At 39.8% G+C, this 18,897-nt stretch overlaps 2 protein-coding genes across 2 annotated transcripts; one reads left to right on the forward strand and one right to left on the reverse strand.

The window, feature by feature from the left end:
* The first annotated feature begins 8,358 nt into the window (after window positions 1–8,358).
* Window positions 8,359–15,926, forward strand: LOC127987579 (NUAK family SNF1-like kinase 2). The gene is made up of 6 exons (XM_052589947.1): window positions 8,359–8,613; window positions 10,361–10,481; window positions 10,571–10,722; window positions 12,532–12,597; window positions 12,843–13,095; window positions 13,962–15,926. The coding sequence occupies exons 1-6, from the start codon at window positions 8,452–8,454 to the stop codon at window positions 14,942–14,944; spliced, it is 1,737 nt and encodes a 578-aa protein (XP_052445907.1). The 5' UTR covers window positions 8,359–8,451; the 3' UTR covers window positions 14,945–15,926.
* A 604-nt stretch (window positions 15,927–16,530) lies between these two features.
* Window positions 16,531–18,429, reverse strand: ccnd3 (cyclin D3). Its single transcript, XM_052589976.1, has 5 exons — window positions 17,979–18,429; window positions 17,511–17,726; window positions 17,282–17,441; window positions 17,044–17,186; window positions 16,531–16,965 (listed from the first exon to the last, which is right to left on the reverse strand). Exons 1-5 carry the CDS (start codon window positions 18,177–18,179, stop codon window positions 16,879–16,881), a joined length of 807 nt encoding a protein of 268 aa, XP_052445936.1. The 5' UTR covers window positions 18,180–18,429; the 3' UTR covers window positions 16,531–16,878.
* Between the last annotated feature and the right edge of the window lie 468 nt (window positions 18,430–18,897).

Here is an 18,897-nt window from a genome sequence, read left to right on the forward strand (position 1 = left end):
ATGGTTTTACAACAAATGAGACAAAAAAAAAAAAAAAAAAAAAAAAACTTGGTTACTATAGTTAAACCAGGGTAACCTCAAATGAACCATAGTTTTGCTACGATATAACCATTGTTTAACCATGGTATTTGTAGATATAACACTGGTCAGTGATGGAGCACTAGATGGAGTCACTATCCTTTGGACTCGTGACTCGACTTGGACTCGTGGACTGATGACTCGTACTTAGAACTCGGACTCGAGGATATATAAAATCGGACTTGAGCATTCATCACGTTGTTTTTGACAAAAAATGTTATAAAAAATGTTTCGTGCCCAAGACCGGCCAGGATCAATAATTTTCCCTCACAGACACTGCTACCGCTCGCTCTCTTTGCTTGACAACACACTCACTGACGTCACTCACTTTACTTTCACTTTACTTTTTTTCCAAAGCGCTCGGGCACTTGCGGGGAAAGGATGAAGCTGATTGGTTAGTTCTTGTTACATGACCCTCGATGCGCTTGCGGCATTCTGAAAAGTTGAGATGTTTTTAACTTGATGCGGTGCGGACGCGCCTGGATGCTTCCATTAAGAGCGCGCATACCCTTCGCACATATCGCGCGCCTACATTGGAAATAAAAAAAACTTGAGCGCGCAAAAGACGCGATATTTGAACGGCTCTTAACGTTACACGTTGCTTTCTGACCAGTCGTGTGCCATCACACAGACACATTCACTTGAAAACATACTAACGCACTCACGCTAAATCACTCGTTCACTCACACACAAACGCTCTCTCTCGCTCACACACACACACACACACACAAACACACACACACACTCACTCTCTCTTTCTCTCTTTCTCTCTCTCTCTTGGCATATCCTATGGATTTTTATGTTTTAAGTATCTTTAAAATACAGTGTCCTCTAAAATGCACGTTTCTTTTTTACTTCGAGTGTATTTCTGTAATACAGTGTTAAGGTTTAGTTCACACAAAAATGAACATTTCCAAATCATTTACTCCTCCCAGTGCCATTCAGGATATCCATGGCGTTTTTTCTTAAATTATGTTTTTTAAGGAAAACATTTCAGGATTTTTTTCTTCATATAATGGACTTCACTGCCTACCAACTCGGTTGGTTGCTATTGTTTCCTCAAAAAATGTAAAAAAAAATTCCAATATGGGTCTCGAGACTCGACTCGGACTCTAACTCTGGTAATGGTGACTAGACTTGGACTCGACTCGGACTCGGACTTGGTGACTCGGACTTGGACTCGGACTCGAACACTGAGACTCGACTCGGACTCTACAGTTGGTGACTCGACTACAAGTCTGACACTGGTTATAAGTGGTAATCAATACCGCAAAAAACATGGTTTCTACACCCCTTCACTATAACAAAAACATTGTTTATTTTCGTTTATTATTATTATTATTATTATTATTGTTTTGTTCGCTGAGTGTATTATTTGCATCCAGCATCCAGTCTTTATCTTAAATTTTATATTCAGTTTCTAAAAAAGAAAAGGTGGTGGATTCGCTACAATCTCCTGTTTTCCTCTCTCTTCTCCTGCTGTGCAGTCAGTGTAGTACACTAGATGTATACTGTAGTGTGCTTGTAGTGCGGTGACCTGGCGCCCTCTAGAGGTTAACTCTGCGCTACTGCAGCTAATCACTATCACCCAAGGTTCTTTCGAAAGATACATGATTTAGTCAGTGTTGTTAAACACTCAAGTCTCTCAGCCTCGTTCATTCCCGTCAGAATAGTTCTACTAATAAAACGAATTAAATGTTAACATGAAACACTATTAACTTAGCCCGTTTGATGTAAGAGTTCACTTACTAAACACATGAACGAAAACAAATTCCCCTTTAATTCCACTCTTCATAAAGTTTACACTTTCGGTTTTATTAATGAAGATGAACATTTTCCCGCGCTCTCGCGAGGATGTTACACGAGCGCCAAAACACCTGCTGAGAGGAAAATTTACAAGAGTAAATTGTAAAAGTAAACTTAGTTTTTTTATGAGTATACTGTTGACTTTAGATTATAATGGATTATTATGACTTTAGAAATTATATATGGAAAATTCTTCATCCACAAAATACTTTTACTCATTTTAAAATATAAATAGGTCACTATCTGTATATGTAAAAAGAAACAAGAAATAACAAAGTGAAAAAAAAATTGAATAATTTTAAATCTATTTATTGTTTATTATTATATTTATTTTGATGTGATTTATGCTATTGCCTTTGTACTGTATGTTCATTGTTCTAAAGATGTTCTAAGGATCTAAAAACCCTATAGGGCCGAGCGTCTTTAGGCCACGCCCCCAGAGGGAACACAATCCCGCGCTCTCCACTGACGCTATTCAGCGAAGTGATCCTCGTCATTTCTAAAAACAGAACAATGTCTAAAAGCTCATGTGTGACCAGCTGAACAGTAAATAAGATGAAAACAGTTATAGATGTGGGGATGTTTCTCATGGGCCATTCACTTTGATCATTTCTCAAATAAAAGGAAGGTGTAAGCCAGGGGTGGTTCTAGGGTGAGTGGAGATCCGGGGCTTAGCCCAAAAAAATCCATGTATGTGACTTTTTATTTTAATAAATCAGAAAGATTAACCTTATTTAAAATATACAAAAACAATAAAAACAAAAACAAATTTAAAACATTTTATTTAAAGTATTGAGGAAAATACATTTGCTTTTTGCAAACAAAAATTAAAAATTGCAAAACAAATGAAACAGCGCGAAAGCAATGATTTTGCAATACATATTTTCCATGGTCATATCTATTAATTTATTTGCAACGCTGCTTTTATTTTGCGTGTCAGTCTAGTTTGAGCTTGCGATACCATTTTCCCTTTTCGCTTCACTTTTCTGCACGTCTCTCTTTGTGGCACTGTTTCTACGTGGGGGCGGAGTCAATGGACGGGGGCGTGTACAACATGCCTCCATGGAAGTGACGTCATCGGCCCGAGACGCAGCTCACTGATCCAGGTCCTGTCATGATGAGCAGAGACTTTCGACTGGATCGTTTATTTTTATTCAGTAGCATTAAAACATTCATTTTTTGTTTTATTTACTTTATTAACATGTATGTGTATTAGCAGCGTTTGCTCAAGTTAAAGAAGTTGTTAACATGAACATCTGCTGTTTATTTCTCTTGATGTGCACACTTTTATAGCATTATGTTTATTGGGATCGCAAATCATTTGAGTCAGTTCGGGAGTTCGTAGCGGGATCGCGAATCATTTGAATCATCTGACTCCAGTTTGGGAGTTGGAGCGGGATCGCGAATCATTTGAGTCAATTTGGGGATCGCGAATCATTTGAATAAGTTCGGGAGTTCGTAGCGGGATCGCGAATCATTTGAGTCAGTTTGAGGATCAGAAAGATTTACCTAGTTTAAAATATACAAAAACAATAAAAACAAATTTAAAACATTTTATTTAAACTTTATCCCTTGTAACCTGAAACATATGCTGATGTTGTGTCTCTATCTCACTTTTTTTTTTGTCTCTGTCTCTGTTTTCTTTTATTTTCCAATCAAGCCTGACCGGCTACACTCGTCCTGGTAGAACAGGGATAAGAAGCAAACATGAAGCAGTGCACTGACATACTCTTACTCTATAAGGATATACCGGTCAAAGGACTTTATCTCTGTGTTTAAAGCCAAGTATATTTATAAACGCAGGGCTCTATACACTTATATTTTTGAAGGAGGACTTACAAAGCACTTACAAATTGCATAACTAATCATAAGAAGGTTAATGTATCAAATATACAATTTGGAATAGGCTACAGAAATATGAAATTATGAAAAAAATTAGAATGTTACTTTGCCACTAGGTGGCAGCATGCCACTGCCTTAATGAGTGAGTCGGTCAGTCATTTAATCCATGGATTCGTTAGAAACGGAGGATTCATTCTGAAAAAAAAGTGTGTGTGTGTGTGTGTGTTTCCCCTACAGACTGTGCTGCGCAACCGTTAACTGTTCGATGTTCAAAATGTAACGTTAAATCAGACACAATTTAAAACCGAAAAATAAATATAAAAGTTACATATACCTGAAGTAAGCGGTTGTATCTTGGCATTCAAGTGTTTTGGCTGGGGGGTTTTACTTCCTTTTTTTAAGAAGAAGAAGATTAATTTTGAAATATCCATTTTAATTTTCAAATAAATTGATCTAGTAAAATACTACACGCCAACAAACCACCTGCCTCCAAAAGATCTCACTTCATTGGCTGATCGTACAGACGCTCATCGATGGTTGGTCAGTTTACATGTCAGTTAAAAGCACTAGACTCAGTGGGCGGTTTTCGTCGGATGTGAATGACAACGCGTACTTACTTGGGTAAATTTACAGACAACTGTGGACTTGAGTCGAGAGATATTTATTTATTTAAATTCTAATATAAATTACTTTATTGGGCATGAAAACTCATTGATGGCATGGTGGTAATAAAAACATTCGGGGCTTTACTGAAAACATTCGGGGCTCCAGAATTCTTTCTTAGAAATAATTATAAAGCTGGTGATATTTATTAAGTCTATCTTGTTTTAAGAATTATTTTTACATAATTTTTCTTACGCATATTATTGGAAAACAATACATTTATATGTTAATAATTGGAATATATCTGCAATAATTTAAAAAAAAAAAAAAAAAAAAAAAAAAAAATATATATATATATATATATATATATATATATATTAGGGGTGTAAGGATACGCGTATTCGTATTGAACCGTTCGGTACGACGCTTTTGGTTCGGTACGCGGTACGCATTATGCATACCGAACGGTTCGTTGGACTAATTAATTATATTTGAAAAAAAAAGAGAAATATAATGATATGCGTTCAACAAGGTAGCCCAATAACCCAAACGACGTAACAGGCAACGCCCCTGACACTCCCGAAGAAGAAAAAAAACACCATCTTATATGTTTATGTTAGGCTACTCAGTCAGGCGCTCGCTCACTCAGTACGCGCTGAAGGCTCGTTGCAAAATGGCCAATGCGTTTAACAGACTAGAAAAAGAAGATGACTCTCAAACATATTGTTTGAGATGCATGATTCCATCTATGAGCTGCTCGATCAGAGTGACATGAGAGCCCCTCCTTAGAACATTATTTGTAAATCCATGTTATGGTAAGTGTGCACGTGAAGTCTTTGCACACTTTCTGAAATCCACACTGTGGTAAGTTTGCACACTACACTAGTGCTCTGCATTCTTTCTAAAATCCTATATAGTGAGGGCTTCGCGCGGTTGCTTCATTGCTTTAAAAAAAAAAACACCAGCGTGAATACTTGAAACATGTCAACTCATTTACGCCGACATCACCTTATTGTGTCAGTATCTGGGAAAAGACGAAAAAAAGGAGAAACATGCACGCAACAAACTATGCCTGCAGCATTTAGACACCGGTACACCATTATAGTTTACAGGGAATCCAAAGTGCACCCAAACACCAGACCTGTTGGTTATTTTAGGATCTTATATTTCTGGTCTGTTAAATGCATTAGACATTTTGCAATGAGCCTTCAGCGCGTGCTGAGTGAGCGAGCGCCTTAGGGTCCGTTCACATATCGTGCCTAAAAACGCATGGAAAACGCTAAGCGCGTCTTTCTCCTCCTTTCCAAAGCGCTCGGGCAGAAGCGCTCATGAGGCGTCTGTCTTTGCTAAGCAACAATGACGTGCTCTCTCCATGAGACGCGGAAATTTCAGCGAAGGATAAATGGATTTGCAGCTCTAAAAATCGCTTGCAGTAGCTCTGCTACTAAATTTATTTCAAAATTGCAATCCATATACAACTATAATCAGCTGTTCCTTCATCTTGGCTGAGTTTTCAACGTTGTTATGGGAAAGGATGAAGCTGATTGGTTGGTTCTTGTCACATGACCCGCGGTGCGCTTGCGGCATTCTGAAAAGTTGAGATGTTTTTGCATTTTGCTGTATCTAAAACGTACCGAACCGAACCGAACCGAACCGTGACATCAGTGTATCGTATCGAACCGAACCGTGAATTTTGTGAACCGTTACACCCCTAATATATATATATATATATATATATATATATATATATATATATATTTACAGCAAATCTATGATTTATGTTTTAAACAAGATAAATCATTTTCCCTTAAATTGTATAAAAACATTTTTTTTTTTTTTTTTTACATATTTTTAAAGGAAAACACACACACACACACACACACACACACACAATTTGGGCTCAATTGCTGTTTTTTCGTATTTCCGGATTGAGGTTGACTCAGTGCTCAATCTTTTTGTTCGACTAACAAATAAAAAGGTGTCCGGTTTTTTCATTTATATGAAACATGTATTTCTATTGACTCTGATTAACCGTAGATAACTTTCTTTCATTGCTCTTTTATTTTTCATTGTTATTAATAGATTTTGTCCTTTATTGTAATTTCTTAGTTTTTTAATAATAAATAAATATTGTCTATGATCGACACTCACTCGGATCCTATCTCCCAGTGTGGCTGTATTACTCTTCTTTTTTCTTTGTTTTGATTTACATGTGGTATAGCAAAATAATAACTAAAATAATAATCTCCTAAATAACATTTCTTGTCGACTTACCAACAGTTTAATATGTAAATGGAAAGAACACATTGATAAGTCTCACCTGTGTTATTTTCCTCTTCGTTTTCTTCATGTTTTTCTTGGCTTCATTCATCACTCTAGAACATTCTTGTGCTCCTGGGATGTAACCTTGTGTTCTTCATGGGGAATGCATAAACCTAATAATAGCTTATATGTTCAGTTATATTAATGAAGGGGATCATGGTTTTGATGTTTAAAAGCTGAAAAGAGACTCCTGATTTGATGACATTTATAATTAGAGAATAAAGTCACTCCAATTTTCTTTTTCAGAAATGAAAATTATTAATTTAACATTAACTTCATTTTTCAATGTATGCAAAAATATTATACTATTGTAAAAAAGAATAATATCAACCTGAAAAAAAAACGTTTTTTCTTGCAATCTATTATCCCAGTTTAAAAAAGTATTTTGTATTAAAGAATGATACTTAATATATTTGCTATACAGGAAACACTGGCGTCTAACAAATGAATTGATAAAAAAAAAAAAAAAACTCATATACATTTACATTCAGTTATGGAATAACCATGTGTCATATATTCACTATCCTCAACTCCTGAAACATTGGTGTCTCATATTTTAAATATGTAAATGTGCGAAAATATTAAGATTTAACTCCCTTTGTAAGCTTTAACATTTTTAAATGTAAACATGAAACACTATTAACTGAGCCAGGATTGTGTAAGAGCTCACATACTAAACACATTAACGAGAGCAAATTCCCCTTCAATACCATTCTTCATAAAGTTTACACTTTCGGTTTTATTAATGAAGATGAACATATTCCCGCGCTCTCGGGAGGACGTTACACGAAGCGCGCCAAAACACCTGCTGAGAGGAAAATATTAATCGCGAGTCATAAACTGAGTAAATTGTAAAAGTAAACAGATTTAGTATAAAGGGTTTACTCAAAGCAAGTATGTTTTTTCATGAGTACACTGTTGACTTTAGAATTTGGTATATAGTACATTTACTTATTATATAGGCTATGGAAAATTCTTCATCCACAAATGTAAACGAGCAGTAAAAAAAAAAAAAAAAGAACTTACTCATTTTAAAATATAAATAGGTCACTATACAAGAAACAGCAAAGCGGGGTAACTGCAAACAATTTTAAAGACTTTGTCTATTCATTATTATATTTATTTTGATGCCTTTGTACTGTATGTTCGTTGTCCTAAAGATTGCAAAACAAAAAACAACAACAAAACCCTAGAACCGAGCGTCTTTAGGCCACGCCCCCAGAAGGGAACACAATCCCGCGCTCTCCACTGACGCTATTCAGCGAAGTGATCCTCGTCATTTCTAAAAACAGAACAATGTCTAAAAGCTCATGTGTGACCAGCTGAACAGTAAATAAGATGAAAAACAGTTGTGGATGTGGGGGTGTTTCTCATGGGCCGTTCACTTTGATAATTTCTCAGATAAAAGGTGTAGTGTCCTAAACACTCAAATTTTGGTTCGACACCTTATAAAAACATAGTTCTATTTTTTTTAGATTGTTTACTGTACACCTTGTCACAAAGCAACTTTTAGACATTACTCTGTTTTTTTGTTATAAGTCAGAAATAAGAAGCCAGCTTCCGCGAAACAAAATCAATTGGGAGCGTGTGGGCGTGGTCTCAGATTATGTGGCGTGTCTACAAAGGATTGAACAATGCCTACCTAATTCAAAACAAAGCCTAGGGGCGGTATTTACGGGAAGAGCCCCGCCCACACCGTCTCCAGTAGTCGCTCCGCGCGCGCCCGTCTCTCACTGTTGCACCTGCACGCGGACATGAACACACGTCATCTCACTCTCACTCTTCCTCTGCTGAAGTCTGATGGAGTGTGACGGGGCTGCGGGCGTCGCGCGCGTCAAGCGTCAGGCCGTGAAGCGGCACCATCACAAACACAACCTGAAGCACCGCTACGAGTTCCAGCAGACGCTCGGGACGGGCACGTACGGGCGCGTGAAGAAAGCGGTGGACCGCTCCGGCAACACGGTAAGAGAGCGCGCGCTGTCACCATAAAAACAACGCGTTAAACATCAACAAAACATGAATTCACATCATCAAATAATTAAGTAAACAATACAATATCTAGAATAAAATATACAATATTTTTTACTGTAGAGAAAACTGACAGAAGTTATTTAATAGGTGTGTTTTGTTAATTGTCCTGCAGATTTGAAGCACTTTTGATTGTGTGTGCTTTGCAGTATGGCAAGCCGCTTTAACCTTTATTCCTTAACACAATAAGAATTCTTCATAAATATAATTCAGTTTTTACTAGTTAGATTGCTAGTTCTGGATATAAGGAATTACATTTCAACTCGTAATCTTGATATCTGTAATTGTATTTTCACTAGTTAAACTTCACCAAAGGCTGCACATGTTAATATCAAGAATCAAATTAATTCGTATTGCACATATCAAAAAATACAATTCTTATTTCTGATTTCAGTAATGATATTGTTACTAATAAAAATGTACAAGTGTTAAATTGCTACTAGTGAAAATGTTGATTGGTGACGTTTAACTAGTGCAAATGCAATGCCAGACATCAAGAATGATATTTTTACTAGTTGTAATCTAGTTCCTGAAATGAAGAGTTGTCGTTCTGTTGCGTGAGATCTGAAGGAGTACACAGCTTGCCATACTGTGATCTCTGATCACTGAGAGTAAACACTGAACAGGTTCTGCAGAGACGCCCAGGCTTGGGAAAGAGCTTTGAATAGCCCAGGGCTCCATCCACACAGCCTGCACTTATTATTAGAGCGTTAGTCCCTCGCACGCACCGTCCTATTGTTCTTCTGCTTTAATAGACACCTCACGCACCGCTCTCAGGAACACAAGCCTGTTTCAGCAGCACCAGCGCTTCTGTGTTCACCAACTATTTTATTAAAAACCTGTTCTATACATTTCAGCACTAATTCTATTCATTTCCATTAAAAAATCATGTTAAAATGCAAAAAAAAACCTAACAAAACCCATCCTAAATAGTGTGTTCCTCAAGGAAAGTGAAACCTCCTGGTTTCTTCTACTGAAATAATAGTTCAGTTTTTTTTAGAATAAATCTGCTATGAATCTTGTTCTTCGTTTATTAAAAGCACAAAGCACACTAAACTATGATAGTTTTATCCTTCAAACAAGAAAACACTATTTTAATTTAATTTATATCTGACATAAGAATTGATATTAAATCTATCTTGTTTTAAGAATTGTTTATTCTCTATGTTGTGTAAAATAATAATTGGAGTATATCTGCAGTAAAGTGTGTTTTACAGCACAGAACTCAGATTTCAGTTTAAAAGCAGATCAGAGTATTTTCCCAGAAGTCAGGTTGTGTGTTTGTTCGGTGGATCAGGAAGAGGTTATTATTATTATTGTTATTGTTCTCCTCTTCTGAGCGAGTCTGGACACGTCTGAGCTCGTCTCTGAATCTAATGATCATGACAAACTCAACTGTGGGACACTGTCAGGATCAACTACACACACTAAAAACACACTTAGTCACCACTCAAAAGATGGGGTTAAGTGTGTATATATATAAATAGAGTATTAAAGCATTTGCAGAGTTTCTTTCGGTCACTTAATACTTTTAGAATTACTTAAGTATATTTTTGTGTATCAGAACAGGTGTGTGTGTGTGTTTGTCCATCTGCCACTCATCAGTGACCTGTGGAGACACGTCTGACACACACACACACACAAACATGCGAGCACAAATCTGATTTGTGTGTGTGTGCAGGTGGCCATCAAGTCGATCCGTAAGGAGAAGATCCGGGACGAGCAGGACCTGATCCACATCCGGCGTGAGATCGAGATCATGTCGTCTCTGTCTCATCCTCACATCATCAGCATCCACGAAGGTACAGAGACGCTGACCCCGTGACCCACACACACACACAGACACACACACACATCTGACCTCACAGCTGACCTCTGACCTGTGTTTCAGTGTTCGAGAACAAGGACAAGATCGTGATCGTGATGGAGTACGCCAGTCAGGGAGATCTGTACGACTACATCTGTGACAAACAGCACCTCTCTGAGAGTCAGGCTCGTCTCTTCTTCAGACAGATCGTCTCTGCGGTTCACTACTGCCACCGGGTCAGAGTTCACCTGCTCTTCCTGCCTCTCTCCGTTTCTGTACACATACCTTCTGAACAACACATACAGTGTTTGATGCTTGATCTCAGGGGACCGAAGCTTATGTTGGCCAAATCTAGTTTAAAAGTAAAACATATGAGGAAAAACACAAGAAAGTTACAAACTTAAACTTAAAACTACATTTTTATTTTATAAACTTTATTAGCATACTAGAATAACACTGCTGTAATTTCTATTATTTAGTGTCTAAGGTTACAGAAAGGGTTAAAATAATTATAAATTATTTTATTACATTTATTGTTTATTTTGCAACCTTTTGTAAATTCTGTTAATAACTACAGTTAAGTACTAAAATGACTAAAACCATATAGACCAGTTTTATTTTTTAAATTATAAAAACTTAAAATTAGAAAAAAAAATAAAAAATTAAAAACAACATTATATTCTTCCATAACATTTTAAATAACACTACTATAATTTATATTTATTAATATCCAAGCTAAATTAAATAAATTAAAATAGAAAAAAAGTTAACATTTCTAAAACAAAATTACTAAAAACTAATTAAGTAATTTTACTAAAAATTACTAAGTTACTAAAACTAATAAAACTAAGATGGAAATAAAAATGAATAATTAAATAGATAAATAACAAATATGACAAAATCACAACAAAAAAATACAACTTAAAAGTGAAAGCTTTTAGAAAATTGAGTTTATTTTTTATTTACAAATTTAATAATAAAAACTATTTTGATTTGCTTGACTTTATTACTCTTGAGGTGAAGTTCACACTCCACAGCAGAGCACACAAATAAATGAAACACCTCTGATGCTTGTTTGAGGAACCAAAGAAGGCCCTCCTCCATGTTTATACGCAGTTAAACTCTTCTGATTGTATTGTTCCTGGGCTGAATGAGTCCTGAGCTCAAAGAGAGTTTCCTACAGAGGATGACGATCATGTTTCATCATACTGACCGTCTGCTCTCACAGATGAAGCTTGTTATGGTTAGATGCAGGGTTGTAGTCCGTCCAGCTTTACTCAGACGTCATGTGGGCACATCTCGAGTCAGGAGAACTATAGAAAGACTTCAGCTTCAACAGAGCACAAACAGGTGTGGAGGAGTCTTCAGGAATGTGTGACGCTCTGTTGTGATGTTAAACCAGGATCTGCCCTCCTTCAGAGACGCACACAACCACCAAAGACTCGCACTCCTGCTCTGACACGACCAAATCAGTGTAGAATCAGAGGAAACTCGGGGGTTTCCTGAGCGTTTGTCATCAGGAAAGTGTTCGAGAGTGAAACTGAAATATATTTTAAACAGTGATGTCATCGAGGACTGGATCATTAAATGGTTACAGATTAATAGCTACTGCATTTAATCATAACAAGAAAGGGTTTAATAACTACGATACTGGTTTTGAAATCAAAGCTAAATCACAGATATAGCAGAAAACACTAGCGTCTCACAATGCCTTGGAAAAACATGATTGTGTCCTAAACTGTAAGTAACTGTAACTAATTAAAGATACATGTATTTAGTAATTAAATTACGTAATTACGTTACATGTAACTAGTTACTCCCCAACGCCCAATTTTTTGGGTGAGCGATACCTTTAAAGCCATAATTAACAGTAAAAAATTTTATAAAAGTACACTGATAGCGGTATTATGAAATATTCCAATAACGTACATTAGCAAGCAACTAAACACTGGAGTATTTAACTCAACAAAGTGTGTCAAAAATGGCTCATCTGTATATAATTTAAATCTGATTGTGGTTTCTAAATATCTCTGTTTCTCCAACAGAACGGTATTGTTCACCGCGACCTGAAGTTGGAGAACATCTTGCTGGACGACAAGGGCAATATAAAGGTAAGCTCTTTTAATTTGTGAAGGTTTTACAACTAGATTCAGATCAACGATCAGCAGAATAGATGAATTCAAACAGGTATCGAGCATGCGCTGAGAACAAACAGATCTTCAAAGTCCGTTTGAAACATGATCTCTGAAACTTTCCCTAGGGTTATTAAACAAGACAAACACCCTATCGAAACCTGAGCATGAGATAACGGTGTAAATCTATGAAACTGGCCAACGACTCTCTGTGTGTCTTCCAGATCGCGGACTTCGGCTTGTCGAACCTCTACCAGGACGACAGGTTCCTGCAGACGTACTGTGGCAGTCCTCTGTACGCGTCTCCGGAGATCGTGAACGGCCGGCCGTACAGAGGACCCGAGGTGGACAGCTGGTCTCTGGGGGTCCTGCTCTACACCCTCATCCACGGAGCCATGCCTTTCGACGGACACGACCACAAGAACCTGGTCCAGCAGATCAGCACCGGAAACTACCGCAAACCCAGCAAACCTTCTGGTGAGGCTCTTAAACCATACAGAAGACGACCGAAACCCAAGACACCTGCTTTGTGTGCCGTTTGTCCTATATTTAAACCAACGCACGAAACTGGTTTACTGTGTTTGTCGAGGCAAAGGTCCAGACGTGGCTCTTTCAACCATGCCATCTAGCAGTTTTATAGAGGGAGCTTATCTATTTCCAGCAGATAAGCGTTTAGGGCAGATAGCCTTCCATCTGTTGACCATTGCATGGCTGTCTCATAAATTTGAGTTAGCACCAGCAGCAACACAATGTCCCTACATTACACAGAACTGGGAAGGTGTCCAGAGTAACATGAACTAATCTTGCTACACGATGTTTCCCAGCACTGTTCCTGGAGGCACACCAACAGTACACATCTAGGGTGTCTCTCTCACCCCCTTCAGCTCATGGAGTCTCTACTAACAAGCTGATGAGTTGAGTCAGGTGTGTTTGATTGGGAAGAGTTTGCAGATGTGTACGATTGGTGTGTCTCCAGGAACAGGGTTGGAAAACACAGTATCGGGATGCTTTCCCATGCTTTCATTTCCATTAGTAGTCAAAACATTGCATGGCTGATCATTTGCATAGTTACATAAAACTTTGGATACACCTACGTTGCACTGCCAACAGTCCCTCACACCCAGAAGCCACATACCAATGTGTTTAAATGAGGTGTCCAGATCTGCAGCTGAAGGGCCATTTTCCTGCAGGGATTAGCTCCGACTAGCTCTAGAGATCCTGACAACTCTGTTTGGGTGTCTAGGGCAAGTTTAATTAGAGCTGGAGCTAACTCGACTGGAAGGTGGCCCTCCTCGTGACATCCCTGTGTAGCATCAATACTAATCTTTCTTGTTGCTCCACAGATGCGTGTGGTTTGATCCGCTGGATGCTGATGGTGAACCCCGAGCGTAGAGCTACTTTGGAGGAGATCGCGGGTCACTGGTGGCTGAACTGGGGCTATCAGCTCCCTCTGCTGGCTCCGAGTGAATCTGCAGCTGTGCATCAGGAGCCAGGACAAGCGTCCGCTGCGTGTCCCACCGGTGGCCCGACTCGTATCGCAGACTGGCTCCGCCGCACGTCTCGCCCGCTTCTGGAGAGCGGCTCTAAGATGCGCTGCCTGCTGCGGACGGGTGGGGAACCGGTCCAGAGACAGCGCTCCATACGCCGCTCACGCAAGGAAAACAACGTCTCGCAGACCATGCAGGAAGCTCCTCGTCCGTCTAAAGGGATTCTGAAGAAGCGGGGAAGTCTTAAACAGAGAGCGCCCGGTGACCCCCAGGCTACGCCGTTGGAGGAGAAGAGCCAGAACACTTTGGCTCCACCGGTCCTGCCTCCACCTCCTAAAGGGATCCTGAAGAAGCCTTCGGAAGGAGAGTCCGGCTATTACTCCTCTTCTCCGGTGTGCTCCGGACAGACTCTTGGGAAGCCGTCACCGGTGCCGCACCGCAAGGGTATCCTCAAACGCCACAGCAAGTTTTCCAGCGGCCTGGAGGAATTCGGATCGCTGGACCAGCTCGCTCCTTCCTCACCAACAGTGGTCCACAGATCCCGACCGAGCGGCGCGGTCAGCGAGGATAGCATCCTCTCCTCGGAGTCCTTCGACAGACTTGACCTTCCTGACCGAGAGATTCCCGTCGCCCCGGTGGAGCGTCCAGCAGGTGGACGCAGGATGAGAGGAAGTGTGTCTGCTGACAATCTCCTCGACTTGAGGGAAGAGTCTCAGTATCGGGGACACTGGGACATGGCCTGCTACCGCGCAGGAGTGTCCGATAGCGTCTTCTCAATTTCTGACTGTGAAAACGTCACTCAGACATATAAACAAGCCTTGGGAGCGACCGCTAGCTGAAACTCACAGGGACTACGATGTGCAGAGCTGACGCAACTCCAGTTGTGCTAGGAAAGGGAAGCCGGTTGAAGACTTGGAAATGTTCTGGAGCAATGCCAGACAAAGAGTGGTCAGGGAATGTTTTCAGGCCCAGCAGGAAATGGGCTTTCGTAGAGGACAGGACATCCTGTTTAGGACATGCATTTAATTCTGAGGGAACGGCAGTTTGTGTTGTAACATGCAAAAGAGTGGTTTTTATAAAGTAGCCTTGGTTTGAGAAAAGTGCCTTTTATTTCGCTCCCAGACTGGGTATTCTTTGAAACGTTTTTAAATGACTGTTTAGGGTGTTGGCTAGTCAAGTCAAAAATAAACACCAAAGATGACTCATGATGAAGTTCAGAACCATTGTGAGTTCTGTTTGTTTTTAAGGTGAACACTGGTATTTGAACAACAACATCTCTCCAAAAATAACCACGGTGCAGAGATTGACTCAAGTGCTCTTGAAGATCGATCATGCCATTATCTGCTCAGAGTTCACAGGTGCACCGACACAATACACTACTGTCTGTCCATGACTTTATACAGTCCAGACTTTAGATTTACATCTGTTTGATGATAAGAGTTTTGCAGATAGGAGTGTCTGAACTCCGTTTATTAGGATGTAAAACACAACGTGACCTTTCAGAATAAGCTTCTCCAGTTTTGTTCCAATCATTGTGTCTTCAAGGAACGTGTTGAAGCGGTGAGATTTACTGGATGTTAACAGCTACTTAGGAATGGTGTTTTGGTGTCATAGCGGGGCGTTTGGGGTCATCAGTGAATCTGAACTCAGAGCTCAGTAGAGCAGAAGGGGGATTTATAGGAGATAACCGAGGAATGAAGGGTTGTTCTTCTGTTTGCTGATATATTTAGTTTGAGTTCCTGCATGTTTATTTGCCAAAGTGCCTGATTTATCTGCCCTGATGTCTCTTTGACTCGACAATAAAACAGCACAAATGGAAAATACTCTCTGGATGTTGTTTCTTCTGCACTCATCATGTAATCTCATTTAAGTATTAATGAATTTGAAAGTAATTAAGACAAAGAGTGTGCAACAAACGTGTCTGTGCTCTTTTGAAGTTGAAGTAGGACCCAATATCAGGGTTTTTATACTTAACCAAAACACAAAATCATTATGGGTATTTGAAACCCACTGAACTTTAACTGAAATAAAATCAGATATAAAAATTGTAACTATTTTATTTCGTCTAGTTGCCAATGCAACATTTATCAACTAAATGATAATAAACTTACAATGCCTGAAAAATATACTGGTGTGTAGTATTAAATGTGTTTTTGGGATTCAGATTATTTAAATTATTGCTTCTTTTCATATCTTAAGTTTATTTTCCAGGTGATTTGTGTAATAAATCCAGACCAAAAAACATCCTGGTTATATTTTATCCCAAAATAAAGAAAAAAAAATATTTTCACGTAAAGACAACTGAGATTATTTGGGGTCATTTTTTTGCATTGTGACATTAAATGTAAATTTGTTTATTAGTATAAAAGAAATATCAATTACTTGCCAAGCTAGTTTCTGTTGTTCTGAATTAAATGTATGCTAGTTTTAATTATAATAAATTTAATAGATGAAGAACATAAGCATTCAGTTGATCTGTTGACTTCTGCTCAAACCAGCACATTAAAACCATTCAGCATTCACATCAAGTCCTGTTTATTTTCACACGTGTCTTTAAAAGTTTAAAAGAGTCTATCAATAACGCAAGAAGAGCACATGGAATAAGTGCTGTGTGTGTCTGAAAGGGCGAAGGTTTCCTGACAAAGCAAATATTTGCTTGGGTGCGGAACATTAAACCTGAAGCGAACGTGGCCAACAAACGCTAATGTACCGGAACCGTCAACAACAGGAGGAGAACACGAGAAGCCACGGGCAGCAGACGGGAGAGGCTCTGTCAGAGCGTGAGGTGCTGGTCGGGTGGAGACGGGAGCATGTGACGGATGGTGTCCTCCAGCGACGAGAGACAGGAGCGCAGAGACACCTGAGAGAGAGAGAGAGAGAGTCACGCTCAGAGATCCAGCTCACACCACTGAGAGAGAGAGAGAGAGAGTGTCCTCACCAGGTCTGTGTCCAGGACGTCCCTCAGCAGCTGCAGCAGGCCGTCGGTGCTGTACTGGCTCTTCAGGACGTCCAGTCTGACCACCGCCGCCGTCACACACGAGCAGGCCACCGCAGACGGAGCCAGGCCCGAGAACTTCAGCTCTGAAAACACACACACACACACACAGGTTTGAACGAATCGAGTGAATCAGTGACTCAAACAGATGATCAACAGCTGCAGGGGAACAGGAGAGTACCTGTGGAGCTCAGAGCGATGTAGGAGAGCGCGTGTCTCCGGACCGAAGCCGATTCCTCGGCGCTCAGAGGCAGCGTCTCCAGCAGCGGCTCCAGGAAGTCAGACGGCAGAACCACGGCCAGATCCCAGTCCAGACGAGACACCAGCATCACCTCCCACTGCTGCACACATCACCCATCAGAGCGAGACAACCCCAAACGCTTCTGGACAAGCGGGAACACAACCCTTACCAGGATCTCTGGGACGGAGACGGCGTGGTCCGTGTAGACGCACAGCTTGGCGGCGCTCAGAGGAACCGATTCCCTGAGTTTGGAGGCCAGGAACATGCAGACGCACCCCAGCAGCTGCAGACGGCACCTGTGCACGGCATTCTGGGACATGTACCTGTCCAGGTAATGGACGGCCAGAGGAAACACCTCCTCCTCACACTTCTGATCCTCACACACCTGCTCCAGAACAAGATCCGTGATTCACGATTCAATCAGAGTATGATTCATTAGACAGCATCAGATCAGTGTGATTCGAATCACTGAGTCAGAATATGATTCATTACAGGAATCAGATCAATAAGATTTGAATCACTGAGTCAGAATGCGATTCATTAGACAGCATCAGATCAGTGTGAGTCGAAACACTGAATCTGAACACGATTCGAATCAGTGATTCAGGTTGATATGATTCATTAGCTCTCTCCTCACCTGCAGCATCCATCCCGTTAGGATTGGGCGAACGTAGCGCTGCTCGTCGGTCGGTTCGGTACCGGGTTTGAAGCTCGGTCTCTCCGAGCTCAGCAGGTTCCGACAGACGCGCGAGTCTCGGGTCAGAACCGCGTCTCTGAACGCGCGAACCGGTTTGGAGCTCGAGTCCGGTTCGACATGCTCGTGACAGAACAACTCCATCTGACAGACCGATTAACGCGGTCAAACTTACCGTTAGTCACGAGCGAGACGCGGTATCTATGTTCACAGAACTCCTAACAGCTCTACAAATATATATACAATACATTTAGTCAAATTCATAAATTAAAACATAGTTTATTTCAGTTAAAAGAAGCTTCGCGAGCTAACTGCGGCGCGCGGCGTGCCCGCGCTCACGGGAATGGCTGAGATCGTTGTGACGTCACATCGCCGCTGATGCAGCCTGTAGTCTTCAAAAAAAACTAAATTAATTTATTTTATTTATTTATTTATAAGTTATCGGTCTAATGATTTCAACAGGAAAATGATGTTGATTTAATGATTTAATAATTACTTGGAAACCTGTTTCTGTGAGACTTCTTACAATTCTGACTTCATATCCGAATTTACAATGAAAAGATATGAACTGAGAATAGAGAGATGTGAATTTGCAATGTGGAGAAAAAAATATTGTTACATATAAACTCGCAACTGCAAAAAAAAAGAAAAAATTATTATTTTTATCTCGCAATTATGACTTTTTTCTCAGAATTGTGAGAAAATCTGGATTTTGAGATAAAAAGCTGCAATTATCTTTTTGATTTGGGCATAAACAAGTGAATAATCAAAATAGTAATGTAAGAAGCAAACTCGTCAGATGTAAAAGTTTTTCATTTAAAAAAATTGAGCTTTTTTAAAAAAAGTTTCTTCTCAAAATATT

This window comes from Carassius gibelio, chromosome B22, assembly GCF_023724105.1.
Source record: "Carassius gibelio isolate Cgi1373 ecotype wild population from Czech Republic chromosome B22, carGib1.2-hapl.c, whole genome shotgun sequence".
NCBI classification, from domain to species: domain Eukaryota; kingdom Metazoa; phylum Chordata; class Actinopteri; order Cypriniformes; family Cyprinidae; genus Carassius; species Carassius gibelio.